This window comes from Antennarius striatus, chromosome 8, assembly GCF_040054535.1.
Source record: "Antennarius striatus isolate MH-2024 chromosome 8, ASM4005453v1, whole genome shotgun sequence".
Taxonomy (NCBI): Eukaryota; Metazoa; Chordata; class Actinopteri; order Lophiiformes; family Antennariidae; genus Antennarius; species Antennarius striatus.
This window is the reverse complement of record NC_090783.1, coordinates 3,772,940-3,791,167: the sequence shown is the minus strand read 5'-3', so window position 1 is coordinate 3,791,167 and position 18,228 is coordinate 3,772,940. Positions and strand designations below refer to the sequence as shown.

At 41.0% G+C, this 18,228-nt stretch overlaps 1 protein-coding gene across 3 annotated transcripts in view; it reads left to right on the top strand.

The window, feature by feature from the left end:
- fat1a (FAT atypical cadherin 1a) overlaps nt 1-18,228 on the top strand; it is a 63,250-nt gene that overhangs the window by 19,947 nt on the left and 25,075 nt on the right. For all 3 annotated transcript variants that reach the window (XM_068320761.1, XM_068320759.1, XM_068320762.1), the window contains exons 4-7: nt 5,087-5,148; nt 8,978-9,307; nt 10,444-10,660; nt 12,763-12,902. In XM_068320761.1, the coding sequence (XP_068176862.1) occupies nt 5,087-5,148; nt 8,978-9,307; nt 10,444-10,660; nt 12,763-12,902 (749 nt within the window). The remainder of the gene's footprint in view (nt 1-5,086; nt 5,149-8,977; nt 9,308-10,443; nt 10,661-12,762; nt 12,903-18,228) is intronic.

Here is an 18,228-nt window from a genome sequence, read left to right as displayed (position 1 = left end):
AGTGTCTCTCAAACATCTAAACTGGGACCTGCATTGCTTTGCCAAAGAACGGCACATCACGTGTTGTTTTGAGTTATCATTGAATCTTTACTGACGATGGCGTTGAAAATTAAAATGAAAACTCTTCTGTGATTAATTTTTATTTTAGCTGTACACCTACTTCAAATGTTCCATTTCAAAGGTTATTGAGGTAGATTTTAGTTCTCGTTAAATGAAACAAATCATTGCTGGTACACGTCAAAATGCCTTATACACTCATCTTTGCCATATAAGCAAGCACTAGACAGGGAAGCACTGGAATATCTTGAAAATTAGCATTACAAAACTGAAAAGAGTAAACCGTTGTTAGTGCATTTGTAGGCAACCACACATTGGACTGTATTTCTACTTTGTGGTTATCTGACTTCATTCTTAACGTAATGCCTTTCGACTCCATTCTGGGTGCATATGGTACCACGTAAAGGCTCGGCCACACCATAAGTACATATGCACAGGGAAATATAATCTTCTTGTCTTCCTGAAAGATTTTGGTCTCGATCAAAGTAGTGACCACTTGAAAGGCTAGTTTGAGGACTGCTCTAGCTGCCAAGCTAACTGCTAGCGCACTAACCACAATGGTAGCATTGAGTGTAGCGACAATACTCCCCAAACTTCTGTCTGTTCTCTCTACCCTCTACTTCATTTTAGTATTTTGTGTTCTTAGGGTACATCATTTCATTCAGACGTGTTTTTCAATCAAGCTTCGCCAAACTACAAAACGGTCAGCTCTGTCTGTAACATTAAAGTCCCACAGTTAAGTGATGAAGAAAAAGTAATTTAACAAGACTGTCTTGATGTACACCCCAGCAATATATGTGAAAACCACATAAGCGTCCTGCAATTGCACTGAGCTCAAATGTCTGGCTTGCACAGCCAAAGTGCCCCTACAGTCTCACACTGTTACTGTCTGTAATGCATTTCCTCAGCTGCTCGACTGCTTCCAATCAACCCATCCATTTGCTCAACTCCCCATAACATTCACTTTCACAAGCACTTGGGAACCTGAATCCCCCACAGCCTCAAATCCTCCATGACATGGTTGTCTTTTCAGATTACAAATAAGCCTCACAGCTGCGAGGTGCTGAGATATCTCAATCCTAATGTAAACAGTGCTCTATACTGTATATACCTTTTACTCTCTTTCACAAAGACCACATGTATACATTTTTGTGCCTTTTAATTGCCAACATTTTGGACAATCAGCTTCTCCTACATTCAACTGTCCCACTTTTGTTTTATCGCTTTCAATTTAGGATATAGATGATATTGTCAGCAACAACAACAGGTACTTAGCAACATTTTGGTTTGAGACTGAAATGGCAGAAGACTCCCATTGTAGCTGGGAATATCCTGAAACCGTGATGCCTGCATTTTATTTTGTTTTTTTCAAGCAAGAGATAAATCACAGGTTTAAATAATGCATTTCTGTAGCTCAGTGTCACTTCATAAACAGCAAAACAAAACATCTAAGATGCACAACAAGCCCAACGGCTGCAGACACATTTCCGATTGTCTGGAGTTACAGCTAAATGTGTGTGTGCCACTCACAAGACTGCTAATCACAGTAGCAATGCCCGGGTTAGAGCTGGCCCAACAATGTCCTGGACTCCTTAACTCCCTCTAGGCCTCCATTTTGGAGCAGCGGTTGTAGCGCTCAAGGACATGGTTGAAAGCCACTGCTGCTTTGCTGTTTTTCTCTCCCTCTCAAAACAGCATGGCTATAATTACTGTCGGCCCAGCTCAGCCCACGCCTGAGGATGGCTTTTGTGCATGCGTATGTGTGTGTGTGTATGTATGTGTGTGTGTTGTGACAAAGACTGTGGGCTGCGTAGACTTCTCTGGCGAGCCCTGGCTTACCAACCAATCATTTTAAAGTTCCTTAAGGTTTAGGTACAGATAGGGAGGTATGCACCTTCATTGACTGGACCATTGGTGCCAACAAAATTTTACATAAAAGGCACAACTCTGTGGCTTTTGCATTAGTCATCAAACTTGCGAATTGAATTTAAAAACATCTAGATGTTGCCGAGAGCTGCCTGGAAACAAGTTGTGAATTATTTCATGAAAGTCATATCAGTACTTGGACATTAAAAGTGGGCGGCAAGTCCTGTGGACAGAGATTTGGCAGCATGTCAGGCAAAAATGGAACCGAAGCAAAAAATAGAGTCACAACAGGAACATCGGCACTTATCCACAGTGGATGGAACATATTTTTTGCACTTAAGATCTGATTTTCTGCCCAGGCATCTCTATATTTTGAAGTGGATGCTCGTTTCATGCTCCACCAAATTTCCAAAATACTTCAACTTCAAAAATATCAGTAAAAACAGCTTTTAACCACAAGGTCATGCCCCAAAACTTCAAACAAGTGTGAACAAAACAATTCACCAACAGAAACCAAATCTGCAACTGTTTTGACAGTTGATTAATGATTTCAAGTTACTGTAGTCTTACTAGAGAAAGATCATCATATTAATATAATGGCTGCTATAATTTACAAGTGTAACTTTAAGGTTGTTATACTGAAGGGGAAAAGGATTACTGCACCTGTTTGTGTATCCGAAAAGAGGAATCAAGGACAGACTATAGGATTCTAACTAGAGCAGGGTTGTCTTGTAAATTTGAGATGTATATTTAAGAAACAGTGTGACAGGAAACGTTGCCATCCTGCTGTGAGAAGGTCAGAACCCTACTGCATATTTATCAAACAAGCCTCATACTTATGACACCTTGCCTAGACTATTCACTCTCTGGACAATAGAATCTAGGAGGGGAAAGTACATGAAATCTCAGCGTGCCTATTTTGAGAGTTGCTTTCACTATTTTTTTTTTACCACAGTGATATTTAACTTACCCTTAATTGTTAGCGTTGCTTCATTAATCGTCCACACACCTTTTCCTGCTCATTTGGGGGCAACAAAATGCAATTAACTTGATTTTTTAGCAAGTATGTGAACCTTAAAACAAATTTTCAGTAATGCACTACCCTGTCTCCTTCGCTCAGCATCTGTTTCCTAATGTAGAAACATCCATGTGTAAATTAGGTTTAGGAAATGGGATTTCTTTGCCAGGCAGACCACCACATTTCTTTTCTCGTATGCAAATGTTATATACAGACCAGTTACTTTGTGATTTTGTTGGGTTTTGATAATGTTACATCAGGGCTGTGATTCTGTATGAGAGCATAATTTTCACATTACCAGCGCTGTGTCTGTTATGATATCAAGCTCTGATTATGCAGTTGATTGTGGAAGAATTATAAATTAGACACCTAGACTCACTGTGGTTAATGCAGTCATCTATAATCTGCTCCAGAAGACATGTAGAGAGAAAAGTAACCCAGGCGAGCTTTAAAATATGGCCATCCATCAGCTCCAGCCCTGCTAAACTACATGAATAATTAGTCAGTGTGGTCTGTTTTGATGTGGCATAGTCAAACTATTAGCTTTCATGGTAATGCTCTACAGTTTTCTGGCTGGTGCAGCCCATGCAACCCTTCATTCAGACATCATGCAACACTGCAAAGAATAGTTTGTGCAGGTCATACGAATTGTGTCAGTTATGAAACAGTCCCGTTTCCGTTGGATTTTGAATTTATCATGTCTTCATAATGCATCATGTAGTGGTTGCTATTTTATTTACAACTTATTCATTTAACGGAACATCGACATTTGAATCTGTCGCCTGTCACTAAGCATTCGTGATGGGTAAGCAGAGCAGAAAATGAGTTGCACCTTAAGGAAAGACTTTCTATCTTAGTATCAGTAGACTTATTCCTTCACCACTCAATGTACAGATTAAATAAAGCCTAAGAAGGAGAGGATAAAATAGGGGGAGGAAAAGCGCCTTGCTCTGCACCTCAATTGCAGTGCTGAGGGATGGCTATTTCAGGACCCGTAAGTTGTGGCCTGCTATGCTCGTCGTGCGCTTATGCGCCATTGATGGGTTTGGGTTTCAGACATACTTTGCCTTATGCTAATCAGACACAGTGTGGCAGGCAGACAGCTTGTGTGTGTGTGTGTGTGTGTGTGTTTGTGTGTGTGTATGTGTGTGTTTGTGTGTGTGTGTGTGTGTGTGTTTGGGGAGGGGGGGGCTGGCATGTCTACGCTTCACTCGGTGTCTGCAAAGTTGCAATTACATCGCTAGTGAGAAAAGAGCTGCGTACAACACAGCCATATAGAGATACCCCTTACTTTCTACTTCTCTTCGTTTATGAATCCTACTCAAGCTTGGATTAGAGGAAAGCTCAAGACTTCATCTAGTTTTATTTTTACTTTTGTCAAAGCTCGATGTAACAAAGTCTCCTTCGTGTGCTTGATGTTTCACGACACTTGAAATGAACGATTGAGCTCAAACAGACCCTTGAAACCCTTCAACCGGCGGCAGGATCTTTTCTAAAGTTCGCTTTTCTCTATTTCAAAAAAAAAAGAAAAAAGTTTTCAAGACTGTGGGCGATGTTTGACTGGCTGTCTGTTTACTCAGCTTGTGGAAGAAATAAAAGCAGGGTGTCAGGGCTGTGCTGCTGTTTGGACACAATTCTGCAGACATTTGTGATATTTCACATATGTAAGGCAGCGTGGTGGGTTTACTGGCAACTGGTTTAACCGGGAACAGCAAAAAAAGGCCGAGGGGAGAACACTCCTCCAGAAGTAAACCCTCAACTCATGGGCGACTGACAACCAGCAGGATTCAGAAAATGTCAGCCAACAGCGAGTCAGTCGGATGATCGGTTATTTTAGGGTTTGTTCATCTAATAATTTTTATTTCTTTCAAACTGTTCCAGTGTTTCCTCTGAGTTTGTACTTGAAAATCTAGAAGTTATTTCTGTGAGTAGCAACTAACATTTATGGTCAATATCTTTACCAAAATGTTACCAATATATTTGGCATCAGGTTGTATTTCACATCTCTAACCCTTCCTTGTAAGGATACTTTGCTATAGGTGATTGTTTCAATATAAAAAGTGATGACAAGTCACATTTCTTTTGCTCTATATAGTGAAATATCTTTCTGTGACAATAAAATTCTTATCATTATTGTCTCCACAGGTTTGGTTACCACTACTTCCAGAAAACTGGACAGAGAGCAACAAGACGAGCACATTCTGGAGGTAAACGATTAAATGTGGCAAATTCTCAGCTCAAAATGAAAAAGTTAAGAATCAGGTCAGCACCAGATATTCTTTTTAATGAGAACATTTATTGAAATTATAATCAGAAATCCTCAAGGTCAACGTGTCCAGCTCACCAGTTTAGAGATAACAAAGCTTTCTGTAGCCAAATGTTTCTCAGTGCCGCATTTTTTCCAACAAAAACAAGTCTTTTATATCAATGACGGACTTTTTAGGATAATTTCTCCTTGTGCTGATTTCCGTATGAGGTGGGGGGGAGATGTGGGAGGTGTGTGGGAAATATGGTGACTGTTCCTTTGTTCTTTCCCACTGTTCCATCTTGTGAATGGAACAAGCTGTGACAGGAAACTGTCAACCCAAACAGGCCGATGTCTAAACTTGAGGGTATTAATTGAGCCGGGCTGTGTTCTCTCATGACACTCTCCTCTCTCGTTCTCGACACAGAACCGAGGTCGATAATAACCGTTTTAATTGTGTGTCACCTTTTAATTATTGTTAGAAGTTACACATTTCAGCGATCACTGGCTGACAGTTAATGTGGGTGCATGTGGTCCCAGAGCAGTGTTGTGTTTCATACTGTTAGTGTACATTACAGTCCAGTGATCCCATCACAGGAACGAGGGGAAATGATGGGGATGAAACTGGGAAACAAGGGAGGTTGTAAATGATTAGCTTATGAGTTAAACTGATTAAAGAGAAAATCTGTGAAACGAATTCTTTTTGCCATATAAAGGTGACCCAACTGCTCAGTCTTTATTTCCTCCAGCATCATGTAGGAAGTTGAGAGTTCACATATTTCCAGTTGACTCAAAATGCCACGAGACAAATGTCGATTGTCACATTAAACGCTATTATTCCGTTACCATTTCAGCAGTGATATCAGATACTGTCATTTCTGTAGACAAACGTATCTGCGAATTAAAGGTTTCTCTTTCATTTTCTTATTTGGTTTAAATATGTGCTTGAGGGATAATTGAAACTGAGTGACTTTTGACCGAAGCAGGAAGAACATGAGTTTGGAAAATCCATGGCACTGAGGCAAATCAAGGAGTTTGTTGGTCACTGAAAATCCAGCAGGAAGTACTTTATTGGGTTTAGCACTAAACTCCTCTATTTACACACACACACACACACACACACACACACACACACACACACACACACACACACACACACACACACACACACACACACACACACACACACACACACACACACACACACACACACACACACACACACACACACCTCCCTACCTTAGTGTTTCCTCAGGGCAGCTAATCAAGGGTTATCATTACTCAGTAGAACACATGTGAGAGCACATGCCTGTATGTGTCGACTGGGCGGTGGCAGAGCCAATCAAATTAAAGGTGGATTTTTTATTTTTTTTTGTATGAGCTTGTTGCAGAAGAAGCATCGAAACATTTGGGGCCATGTGGAACATGTGGAGCAATTAGGGTGGGGGCTGTGTCAGCATTGTTTGCACCAAATGCCAAGAAGAGGTGGAGAGAGCACAGGGGGGGCCTTCAGCTTTTTTATGACGAGATGGATGGGGGTTGGTAGGTGCTGATCATGTGCCTGTCTGTGAAAGAGAGAGAGAGAGAGGGAGAGAGAATTTGAGATATAAGCTCCTCATGGTCTGAGTGGGCTCTCGCGGCAGGATGAGACGCCTGTTTCCCAGGACGAGGGGGTGGGTGGGTAAATTGCTGAAGGGGGACATGCCGGGACATGCTTTTGATTCAGGTCTGGAACAGGAGAGAGAACATTTTAAGGAATGAACATAGATGAGAGAGATCATACCAATACAGGACACAGCAGACAGGTTGTTAGTCTGATTTAGCCGATAATGATATTAACTCTTTAGTCTGATCAATCATTTATTCTATATAGTACAAAAAAATCATTTATAGTGAAATAAACCAGCATGTCTTCATTCATTTGAAAAATCAAAGAAACAATTGATTTCATTGATGAGTCTGTTGTTGACTCCTGATAGCAAAATTATTTCTATTGGTTTATTCATGTGTTTGCCACGATGTGATCACATGAGAGCAAAGGTATTAAATCAATAATCAAGACATAATTAGTGCTCGCTTTGCAGCAGTGCGGCGCTGAGGTAATGAGACACGATGCCTCCGGTGTTACTTCTTTGACTTTCGTGGGCTTTGCCTAATTATCAAGTAGATCCTTTTGATGAAACTGTTCAAAAGAGAGACGAGACGATGGATAGCTGCACAGTCAGTGTGTTCATGCACACACACACACACACACACACACACACACACACACACACACACACACACACACACACACATTGAGTCGCATTGAAGTAAAGCGCCGGGACGTTTCTATGGAATCAATTTTATCAGGGTTATCAAGCTCTATATCTTTATATATAAGGCAGAAAAGCTAATAAAGAATGTTCATAACGCAGCACAGAATAGGCCCCGACAGATTCCTCTCTTAAGACCGACGTTCAAACCTAGGTTTCCTGTCATCTCTTTTAACTAATTCTGCTAATGTGCATTGCACTGAAAGCTGCAAACACCGAGAGAAAAGCAGAAACACTTCACTTCATAAATTAAACTATGGTACCAAATGTTGTGTCCCTTCCTCTGGACTCCTGGCTGTTTTTGTGAACCTCTTAACAGATGGTTTGAAATGACTGTGGCATTCGTTCTACAGTATTTTGCAGCTTGAAGCTGAAGGGTTTATATCTGGCAGGACAAATCCTTGAGCACATCTTTCTGGAATTAGAGTGAAAATAGAATATGGTGTTTGTTTATGTCAGCTTTTGGCTCCATGCCTTTGATTTAACTTCTCAAACCTTTGATTTAACTTCTCAAACTGTACTGCCTATTGTCTGAAGACTCATAGCCGTGGTACACTTTGCAAAGAGTTAGCATGCCACCTATTACAATCGATGTCATGACTTAAATTTAGGCCCCATTAATAATGCAGTCGTCTTTCAAACAGGGGACTCTTTAGAAAGCCCCCAGACCACAGTGTAAGACAGTAATTCCCAAGGATTATTAGCACTTGCAAAATCCTTGTTTGCAAGTTTGACACATGGTAGCAGAGTCAGTGCAGCTGGTGCTGTTGGAATGAAGTGGTACAATTGCTAATTGCTAATTAAAAATAATAAGGTCGGGGGTGTTGTTCGAGCGCGAACCGTACAAGCTGCTGTTATCGTGATCACAGGGAAACATCCTAAACAAATGAAACTTTATTTTAAATTCGGAAAATTTTTCCAAATGGAACAAATTACACTCCCGCGTGCCTAAGAACTGATATCATTAAAAACACTGTGAATTGGTGACTGATAAGTCACTAGAGCCAACCAAACTAAATGACATTTTTAAATAGGTATTGGGTTGAAGTAGTGCTCAGTTGCCTTAAAAAGACTGTCATTGTTTTCTGCACATCCAACCCGACAAACAAACCTACAATCAGAACTAAAATTGCTGCTTTATAAGTCATACATTCTTTGCAGCAGAGATGAAAGAAAGGAAAAAAATAGCATTTTAATTTGTTTTGTGCTTTTCTGGGAGAATTTTGTTTCCAAGAAACAGCAATTAATTCCAAACAAAAGATGCTTTGAATAAAGAATCTGTTAAGCACTTACCAGTGATTGACTTGATTTGTTAATTATACTGTTAGTGCTGAAATTAATAGGTTAGACGTAAAGAAACAAATATTCATCTCAGTAGTAGTGATTTAACATCGACTAGATCAGATAATTTTGGTTCCAACCAGAATCATGGTCTTCGTACTTCTGAATCTGAAGCTTTGCATTCTGTCTCCTCAGATCACGGTCACTGATCACGGCATTCCTGCCAAATCCACCACTGTCCGCGTAATCGTCCGAGTTCTAGATGAGAACGACAACAGACCGTTGTTCTTGGAGAAAATCTACAAGATCAAGCTCCCACAGCGAGAAAGACCGGAGAAAGAGAGAGCCACGAAGAGGGACCCGGTGTATCGAGTCATCGCATCGGATCGTGACGAGGGACCAAATGCCGAGATCTCTTACAGCATCGAGGAGGGAGATGAAAACTTAAAGTTCTTTATCGAGCCTAAGACTGGCCTGGTGTCTTCCAAGAAGTTCTCTTCGGCTGGAGAATATGACATTCTCACAGTGAGTATCTTCCTGACCTCTGCCTGCTTTATCAGTGGTAGGGCTAGGCACATAACTGAATATCCAAATACCTCCCCTCTTATGTGCTACCTCCTCACCTGTCATAAGTGAACAGTCCCCAAATGTAAAGTGAAGACAGATTTCACTAAATGTTTTCTGTTCTTGTAAGCTTTAGAAAAAGCTAGAAATTTAATGGATATCAAAATGTGAAATCTGTGACTATTTGGGTTCACTTTGGTGTTCCTAGCAACTGGATCTTATGACTAAAATGCTCTGGCCCTAATTTTTGCAGATTAAAAGCAGAGCATTAAAATGATTCACCTTATTTGAGGTAAAAGTTTGAAATAATTTTAAGATTTAAGTAATCATGTTCTCATAAATATTTTAAAGGAGTGTTGTTCATCCATTTTTTTACTGTTGATTTCCCACATGATTCTCTGGACTCACTTAAAGAAGTTTTAGTCCTTTTCCAAAGTTCATTACAAAATGTCCAAAACTAACTAAAAGGCCTGTTTTGATGATGTTAAAACAATGTAAAAAAAAAAAACCCTCCATATTTTAAGCAGGAAAAGTTTTAATAACATTAACCTCAAATGTTTTAACTAGGAACCAATATTCTCAAGCATGTACCTGTACATCATACTAATTTTATCGCTGTGATCCTATTACAGTGATGCCTTGAGTATCCCAATTTGTCAATACTGACACTGCTTTTATCCCCGCAGTGTACGACCCTTAAGAAAGTAATTTTCTTTTCATCAGCAGCTGGGGTTTTTTTTAACAGTTTTTTCTCACATTTGTTTGAACTGCAGCAAAAGTTTTACTTGTTTTTCAGAGTAACGGGTTATTTTGTCACCTTGATGCTTGGAAGAAGCAAAAACTCAATTATAAACACACAAACTTCTCTGAATGTGTGCTTCAAATTTGCATTTCTACTTAAACACTGTTTAAAAAGTAATATTGTTTGTTGTATTATCTTTAACTATTTACAAGAAAGATCTCTGAAATCCTTGTGTATTTCACTCTGAGGACTTTCAGGCAGGCGATCCTCCAGAGAGCAGTGCAGAAACTCATTTGAAGCAAAGTGTAGCATAACATCATGTAACACAGTTTTCTATTCTCTGCTTCCCTCTCAGATTAAAGCCGTTGACAATGGACGCCCTCAGAAGTTCTCCACTTGTCGTCTGCATATCGAGTGGCTTCCCAAGCCAGCATTGCCCACAGACGCAGCTCCACTACTTTTTGAAGAGTCTCCCTTCTTCTTCTCGGTCATGGAGAGTGACCCTGTGGCGCACATGGTTGGCGTCATAGCCACGGAATCCTCTGATGTTCCTGTGTGGTTTGAAATCACAGGTATTCCTTGACCTAGATCTGTTGTGTATGTGTGCATGTGTACTGGTAGAATAACTTCTGCAGGACTAACATAGTGTATAATGTGACTGGGATCTGTGGAGATATACAGTGCAAAAATATTCGTCCCTTTCCAGAATTCTTATATTTTGGTGTTTACCTTATACTAAACTTAGTTTTCGATCATGAACTGCTCTTTTCAGGTCAAGCCACATCATCTCAAAGGGGTTCAGGTCCAGACTTTTCCTAGGCCACTTTAAAATGGCAATTGTTTTCATCTTAAACCATTGAGAGGTAGACTTATTCTCAGTGGGATCAGATCTAGTTACACCTGAGCTAGGACTCATTGATTGACAACCTGACATTCTACTTCAGAATTGAATGTCAGGAAGCTGAATACATATTTTTCTCAATTATGATAAATCGCCTTGGCCCTGAAGCAGCAAAGCCTCCCCAATTCCCCCGCGACATTATACTGTCACCTCTATTCTTGATCTTTTTCTGGAATACATTTGTGGAACATGGAACAGGACCCGTCTTTCAGACAGTTCATTTTTCAGCCCATCAGTCCGTGGAATATTATCCCAAAAGTTGTGAGGGTTATCCAAGTGTCTTGTGGTAAATTTCAGATGAGACTTAATATTCGTCTGGGTTCAATTTTTTCCTCCACTATCTTTTGAAGCCATGAACACTGACCTTTTTATTTAGGCGCAGTAGGCTTTCAGTTCCTTTGTGTCTCTTCATTTGACCTTTTTTGATTTTCTGATCGAGCCTCGCCCTGTGCTCTTGGAGGAATTTCAGAAGGTTTTTAGAAATGTTCTCTATTGTTCTTCATTTTCTCCATTTGTAGGTAATGTGTCCCTGTGGGGTCCAGCATTATAACCCTTCCTAGACTGATGTATTTCAGTCACCATCTCTTCACAGAGACCTTATGAGAATAGTCTACTGAGGTGATTTGATTTAACAGGTTTGGCAGTTATCGTGTGTCTCTAATCCAGCTGCAGCTATTAATGCAGTTTGGGGGACTTTTTGAATTTTGCTGCCAAGAGGGAAAATACTTTATCACACAGGCCCAGGCTGTAATAGATAACCATGTTTGTTCAATAAATACAGTTATCATTTAAAGCTTGAGTTCAGATCCCAGTTTAGCATGAGATACAAATGGAAATAGAAGAAACCAAAAGCGAAGGTCACATCTGATTCAGGCAGTTCGTCAACCATGTCCAAAATGTAAACCGTTATTTTTCCCAGCTGAAATGTGTTTTTTTTTTAAACCACTCTAAGTAGCGTCTTTGTAACTTTATAGTTTATTTCATGTGTGTTCCGATAAAATGTGTGAACATAACTTAATGCATGATAAAACGTAAATTGCTTTCAAGAATGCTCGCCTGTTCTTCCTCCTTCCCAGCCTGTCCTCCCTCTAATCAATGTCTGACTGACACGTCTCTTTTGTCCCTCTCTTTCTGTGCTCTGCTTCTGCTTTCTGCTTTTCTCTGGAATGTTCTGTTTGGTTGGATTTTTGCAAGACGGCATAGAGGATTCTGAGATGTTTTACATCCTTCAGATGGCTTGCGACCACAACTGTACAGCAGAAGGTAGCTGCTGGGATCTCTTAATAGGCCGTGTTATATTAAGAGATCATCCTTACACTGTGTGTTGGTGCTGCCTGTTGGCTGTGGTTGAACTGAATTGTGCCACTGGATTGATTGTTGTGTAACGTTTGTCTCCTTAAACCACCTTAAACCAGATTAAGACTCCCTCTCTTTACCGCTGAATGGTTTATTCTTGAGAGTTTAGTAAACTTTTTGCAGTGCCTTCCTCATTTTGTATTCATCTACCCATCCTGTGTGTGTGTCAGGGTTAATTGCATGCAGTAACTATTATGTAGATAATGTAGTAACAGACAGCACCTCTATACTGATATTTAATGACAGCATTAGTCCATCCATTCGTTATTATCTTTGACATCACCTCAGCTGTAAATTGGTGTTTGTTCAGGGCCCGATTTACTGTTTGTGTAACCTTGTTACGTGCAGACAACTCAGTCATGATTCATCACTAATCTTTTGTCCTTGTTGTTTGCACGAAAAATTCTTATTCCACAGGTGGTAATTATGACAGCCGCTTTGACGTGGGCAAGGCCAGCGGAACCTTGATTGTAGCACGGCCGCTGGACGCGGAGCAGAAATCAAATTACAACCTGACGGTGGAAGCCACAGATGGGACACGAACTGTCAGCACCCAGGTAATTGAAGCGCTAATGAAAAGGCTGCGGAGATGATGAGACGGTTGTCATGGGTTTTGTTTGTCTCGTGAGGAAGAGTGAAAGGAACAGGATGGGTAATACGTGAAGCAGTAAGCACGCTGTTTGTTGGGATGTTTGTGATCTGATGTTATCGTCAGTCAGCCAGCCTGGGATGTTATGTTACATATTTATTACATCCCCACAAGAAGTGAATGTATTATACAAAAAAATACTGAATATGATGAGGCTGTGCTGCATGGAGGATAATCTTCTACTGCTTTTACTGCTATGTTTTCACTTATTGCCCTGGGATTAAGTTAACTGACTGGCAAGAAAAGTTTTATTTCATTGTTTAATGAACCATTATTGTACAATGATGGGTTATAGTTTCACAGTTGCCATATGTGGGATAATTTCTTGGCTATTGGGAGAGCTGGGCTAGCTGCTTCCCCGTCATTATTGTCATGCTAAGCTAACCTCAACTTTCTTTTTTGCTGCACATTCAAATGAACCACACAGGCACAAGAGTGGTGTAGGTCTCACATAATTATTTAAGAAAGCAAGAAAGTAGAAAGAAAACAAAGAAAGACAAACATTCTGTGGCAGACAGTGAGGAGTTATTCAAGCTGGCTTCCAAACCACAGTATGGATCGCCATTGTTCTTGCTCCTCGCTTCTCTGCCGTCTCACTTAATCGTTGAACTCCAGGAATCTTCCATTGTTTCATTCCTGACGCAGCGCTGCTGTGATGATGGTGCCGTCTAGCCAGAGTTTTTTTGAAACGCACATTCTTGAGCCCCTCCTTTCCTCCCCTCCGCCGTGCCTCTCTGAACCTGTGAACCTCTTCCTTTCCTCTCAGAGGAGCAGATCCCATCAAGCTTCTCTTGGCTCTAAATAGCTAAATATATTTTCTCACACACCAAATGCACATGGCACCATCTGCTAACTGCAAATCCTGAGAAGAGGCTCCTTTTTAAACAGACCGGATAACCCTATGTGGGTCATTTCGATAAAAGATGATAGTAGAACAAGTTTTTAGAGCAGAGGACTTGCTTTTTAATATATTATGCTGATTTATTCCCAGCAGCATATATTTTGCTCTCTATCTGACACCAAAGTTGAACCACCACGATAAAAGCTTTTAAGCATGCAAGTTATTTTAGGTCTTTGTTCAGACGGTCATGCCACGTCCATGAGATTTAAAATGTTTTTACATGATAGTTTGGGTCAGATAGCCGTGTGGCATTCAAAATGTTTTGTCCTTTGTCCTTAAAGGGGAGCTTCAGAGAACTGTAGCTGCAAAAGAATCTATTTGTTGTCACTCTGTATGAATGAAGCCTTTCATCATCTGGCTGCTGTGCTCCAGTGAGCCTTGGATGAAGTGCTGCCTTCTCTGGCCTTTCCGAGGAAGTAGCATGTCCTTTGGTTTAGTGCGGAGCCCAGAAAACAGCAGCGCTTTGCTTGTTTTCCCAGCCATGATTTTCTCTCGCCGTAAAACATTTTTTGAAAAGTCGTGGCAACAGACATGTAGAAAGCCTCTCAGCAATACGGCATGCAGTGACATTTTAAGTGAAACTAATCACATTTAAAGGTTAAATGATTCAAAAAGGTCTAACTCTCAGGTGGCCTTGATTCCCATTGTGCTAGCAAAGCTTTCTCCTTACAGGAAATACATCTATTTAATATACAGTAATTCTGTGCTTTACAAAAAAAGAAAGAGAGAAAATGATATAGTGATAAGTGTGTGAGGATCTCTTTGTCAGTTCCCATCGACTCGTCATGTAACTGCTTTTTTGTTGTTTTTTCATCACCAAAATATCCTGACATGGATTGATTTACAGTAAATCACACTCACACCACCTTTATTCCTTTGTGTAGCGTGATCTGATGGTATGCTGGATGGTAGCGTTGGATGATTCAGGAGTTTTACACAATAAACTGGGTCAAAGACTCTCACTACCTGCAGATTTTTCACATCTTGTTAGAGCTGTGAGTGATAAGCTCACCCACAGACGAGGTCTGAGTTGTCAGACCAAGTCCCTGCCGACCACTGCGCATCGGCTTTTCTCTGCAGAGGGAATGCATGGACTGAATTTATGTGCTCCACAAACCACGCATTGTCGTTTGGACAAGCTACTCGAGATACGCTGAGAACTAAATCGGTGATTGAGACATCGAGTAGTAGAAGAGACAGTGAGAGTCACCCAATAATTACAAACAGCTGATAGATATCGATGACCACTGGAGAGTAATTTAACACATTAATGAACTCTTATTGTACCCTTTCACATTGAGGACAAAAGCCAGATGTTAGTGGGTCTTAGAGGGGTCTTTGTCCGGTGTGACAGTGGTTGTATATGCCAGGAGGTTGAAATTCTAGCAGCATACTCCGGTAAGCCGCCTGTGTGTTTTGGCTACTCATTTGTTTATACGATAGCATTGTTTGGTGATGTCAGTGTCTGCTCTGATAGCAAGGGTTTAGCCAACTCTGAAAACTTAACCTTTCAAACAAATAAGGGTCTCACTGTCAGTTACATCTACCCAGTCAACACACATGCAGTGCACTTATCTCAGGGTAAGACTTATCTATAGCTTAAATCAGCCATGTGGAGGCTGTGCTTCCAGACAGGTTGGCCTATTTTCTCTCTCCTTGGAATGTTTTTTTTATACTTTAATTCTCTCTTTCATCCCGTCTTTATCTTACTGTCAGTCTGTTTTCCAAAAAAGCTCCACATTTATTTAGACAGGTATGCAGAGATTGTCCTATGTAGCACAAAACAGGATCTCTGGGTGTCTGTGGGTAGAGGAGTGTATTCATTCTACTTTAGAGTGCCCATTCCCAGCCCTGCCTGTGCCCAGAACCTGCCACCAGGCAGGGCGGCTTCCTGTCCTATACATTGCATATGGGGACAATGGGCACCATATAAGCTCCCATGTGTCCTAGCTTGGACACAAAAGGTGTTTGAAGACATTGACAAACCATTAGCTGGAAATTGAAAGTGATTTTAAACACAACCATCCTGTGACTCCTCAGAATCAGTGGTCCGTGGGAAGGCCATGGAAAACAGTCACTTCTTTGTTGCTGGTTTTCCATTTAACTCTTGTAGAAAGCCTCCCTGAAGGATCAGCTGATGTAGACAAGGGCTGATGTATTATAGCTCGGGTTCGTAGTCAGGAGCTGTGCCAACAAGGCAGCCTAGGCATGCGGCCCAGCTTCCCTTCTCCAGCTATATAGCATCCTTCCTTGTCCATGCAGAGAGCACCTCAAGCTGTTTTTGCTCACAATCTGTTCCTGTTGTCCTGTTACTCGAATGTTTGCCTTATTATTACATCCCGCTTCAAAGCGGTGATATATTGTAATTGTCAGTGTTCGTGTATTCGTCCGTCTGTCCGTTCGTCCATTAGTCCACCAGATATCTTTGCAACCATTGCAGATAGAAAGATGAAACAAAAAGCACATTACCCGAGCGGCAAAGGGGATGAAAATGAGAAGATGACCTTGACCTTGAGATGAGTAAATCAAGGTCAGATTTCAACTTTTGTACACTCAGGAACCAGATAAGATAGAAAGACAAAGGAGAAGGCCAGTGTAAGTAAGACCGTAGATCAAAGCTAATACTTGGATCTATGAAAATAGGTCAGAGCAGTAGCTTTGATCTTTGACTTATGCAAGTAGGTCAGGGTAAAATTTTGAATTCAGGGATGTTGCAGTCTGCAACAGCATTGGTTCTAGTTTTTTATTGTAAATGTTTTCTCGACTTGTGCTTCTTTGCATCCTCAGTCACATCTTCCATTTTCTGCCCACAACCTGGTTCCTTGTAAGCTTTACCTTTTTTTTCTTTGCTTTTCACTGTTGCTTCTCTTATGCTCATCTCACCCTCACTTTTTCCTTCAGTATCTTCATCTGTCAATGTCCGTGTCTCAGTCCCAATCTTATGCCTCACCAGCATTCCCAGAGGAAGTCAAAAACAAAGACTGCAGATATTTTCAGCACCAAACATTTCTGCTGCAGTCAGGCTGTATCATGCTTTTTTTATGACGTTTGAGGGCAAAGTTCTTTTGAAGTTTTGTTAAGCCTCCATGAACAAGCAATTTTTTCTGCATATGAGAGATGGTAGGTGTTGAATAGTTCTTTGTGTCCTTTTTAAGACATATGAAATACTACATTGTGGATAGATGTGGACATTATTGACCGCGTTCTACTCCTTTCTGCTCCTTGATAGCACTATCAGCTCTCAGCACCTTAGTCACCATTCACAGCACGTTATCTGACACTGCCCAGATTGAGACATGTTGGACGGGTTCTTTGTGTTGATGCATGTGTGTACGTATTTGTGTGTTTGGTGTAAGGGATCTGGTGCAATGTTTATATCTGGCATGTACGATACGCCAAAGATTGTCAGTCTGCTGAAATTTGGGCATCAACCAGAGGCCCTTTGTCATCAGCCTTTTCTGGGTTAATGTCTGATTGGTAATGGTTTTTATTTAACCATTTGGCTCTTAATTATCTGTGTTCCATGGGTTGCTCAGGACACATCACTTATGGCAAGCAGCCAGCTTAGAGCCCTGACAGACAGCATGCAGCTCAGTGCTCCCCCTGCAAGATGACATCTGTGAGTCCCAGCAGCTTTGCCAACATCGCAGCACACAGCAGATTGTAAATGTTATCAGGGCTGTCAGGTTTAGTCTATATTTGTCTCTGATATAGGCTAACAGTGCTCAGCAAATAGTATTATGACAGGAAACAAGAGTAGGCAGTTGTGTTGACTAGAGATCTGACAAATCCTGGTCAGCTAGTGAGCCGTCTATTGGGTAGAGCTTTAGTGACTGTGGTTCTTTCCACTGTTCTTGACCCAATGGCTCAGCCTCATCTGTTTTCTGTGGGACATCACCCCCTTGTGTTTGGTATGCAGGTGTCTAATCTGGGTTGATCCCTTTGTTCCCCTTGTTTGGCATGGGTAGAAGCCCCTCACTGATCTGGGAAGCAGAGATTCCAGCAGCTCTCCGTAATCCTCTGTCGGAAGTCCAGTAGACGAGTGGTTGGCACTGATAAATAAAGCTCCCAGTGGAATTTTACAGTTTGGGTATGATGTCTTCTGTGTGTAGAGATTTAAAAGCCATTTTTAGTCAATTCTATTGTTATTATTTATATACTACCAATACATCAAGAGACAGAAATCAATAAATGCTTTTTTTATTGGGACACAGCAGTCCTCCACGAGTAAGTAGAGGAAAAGCACCTTTTAACAGGCAAAAACATTGGAGACTCCAGCTGCAGGTGGGCGGCCATCCGCATTGATTGGTTGACTTGACGACGAGGTTGATAC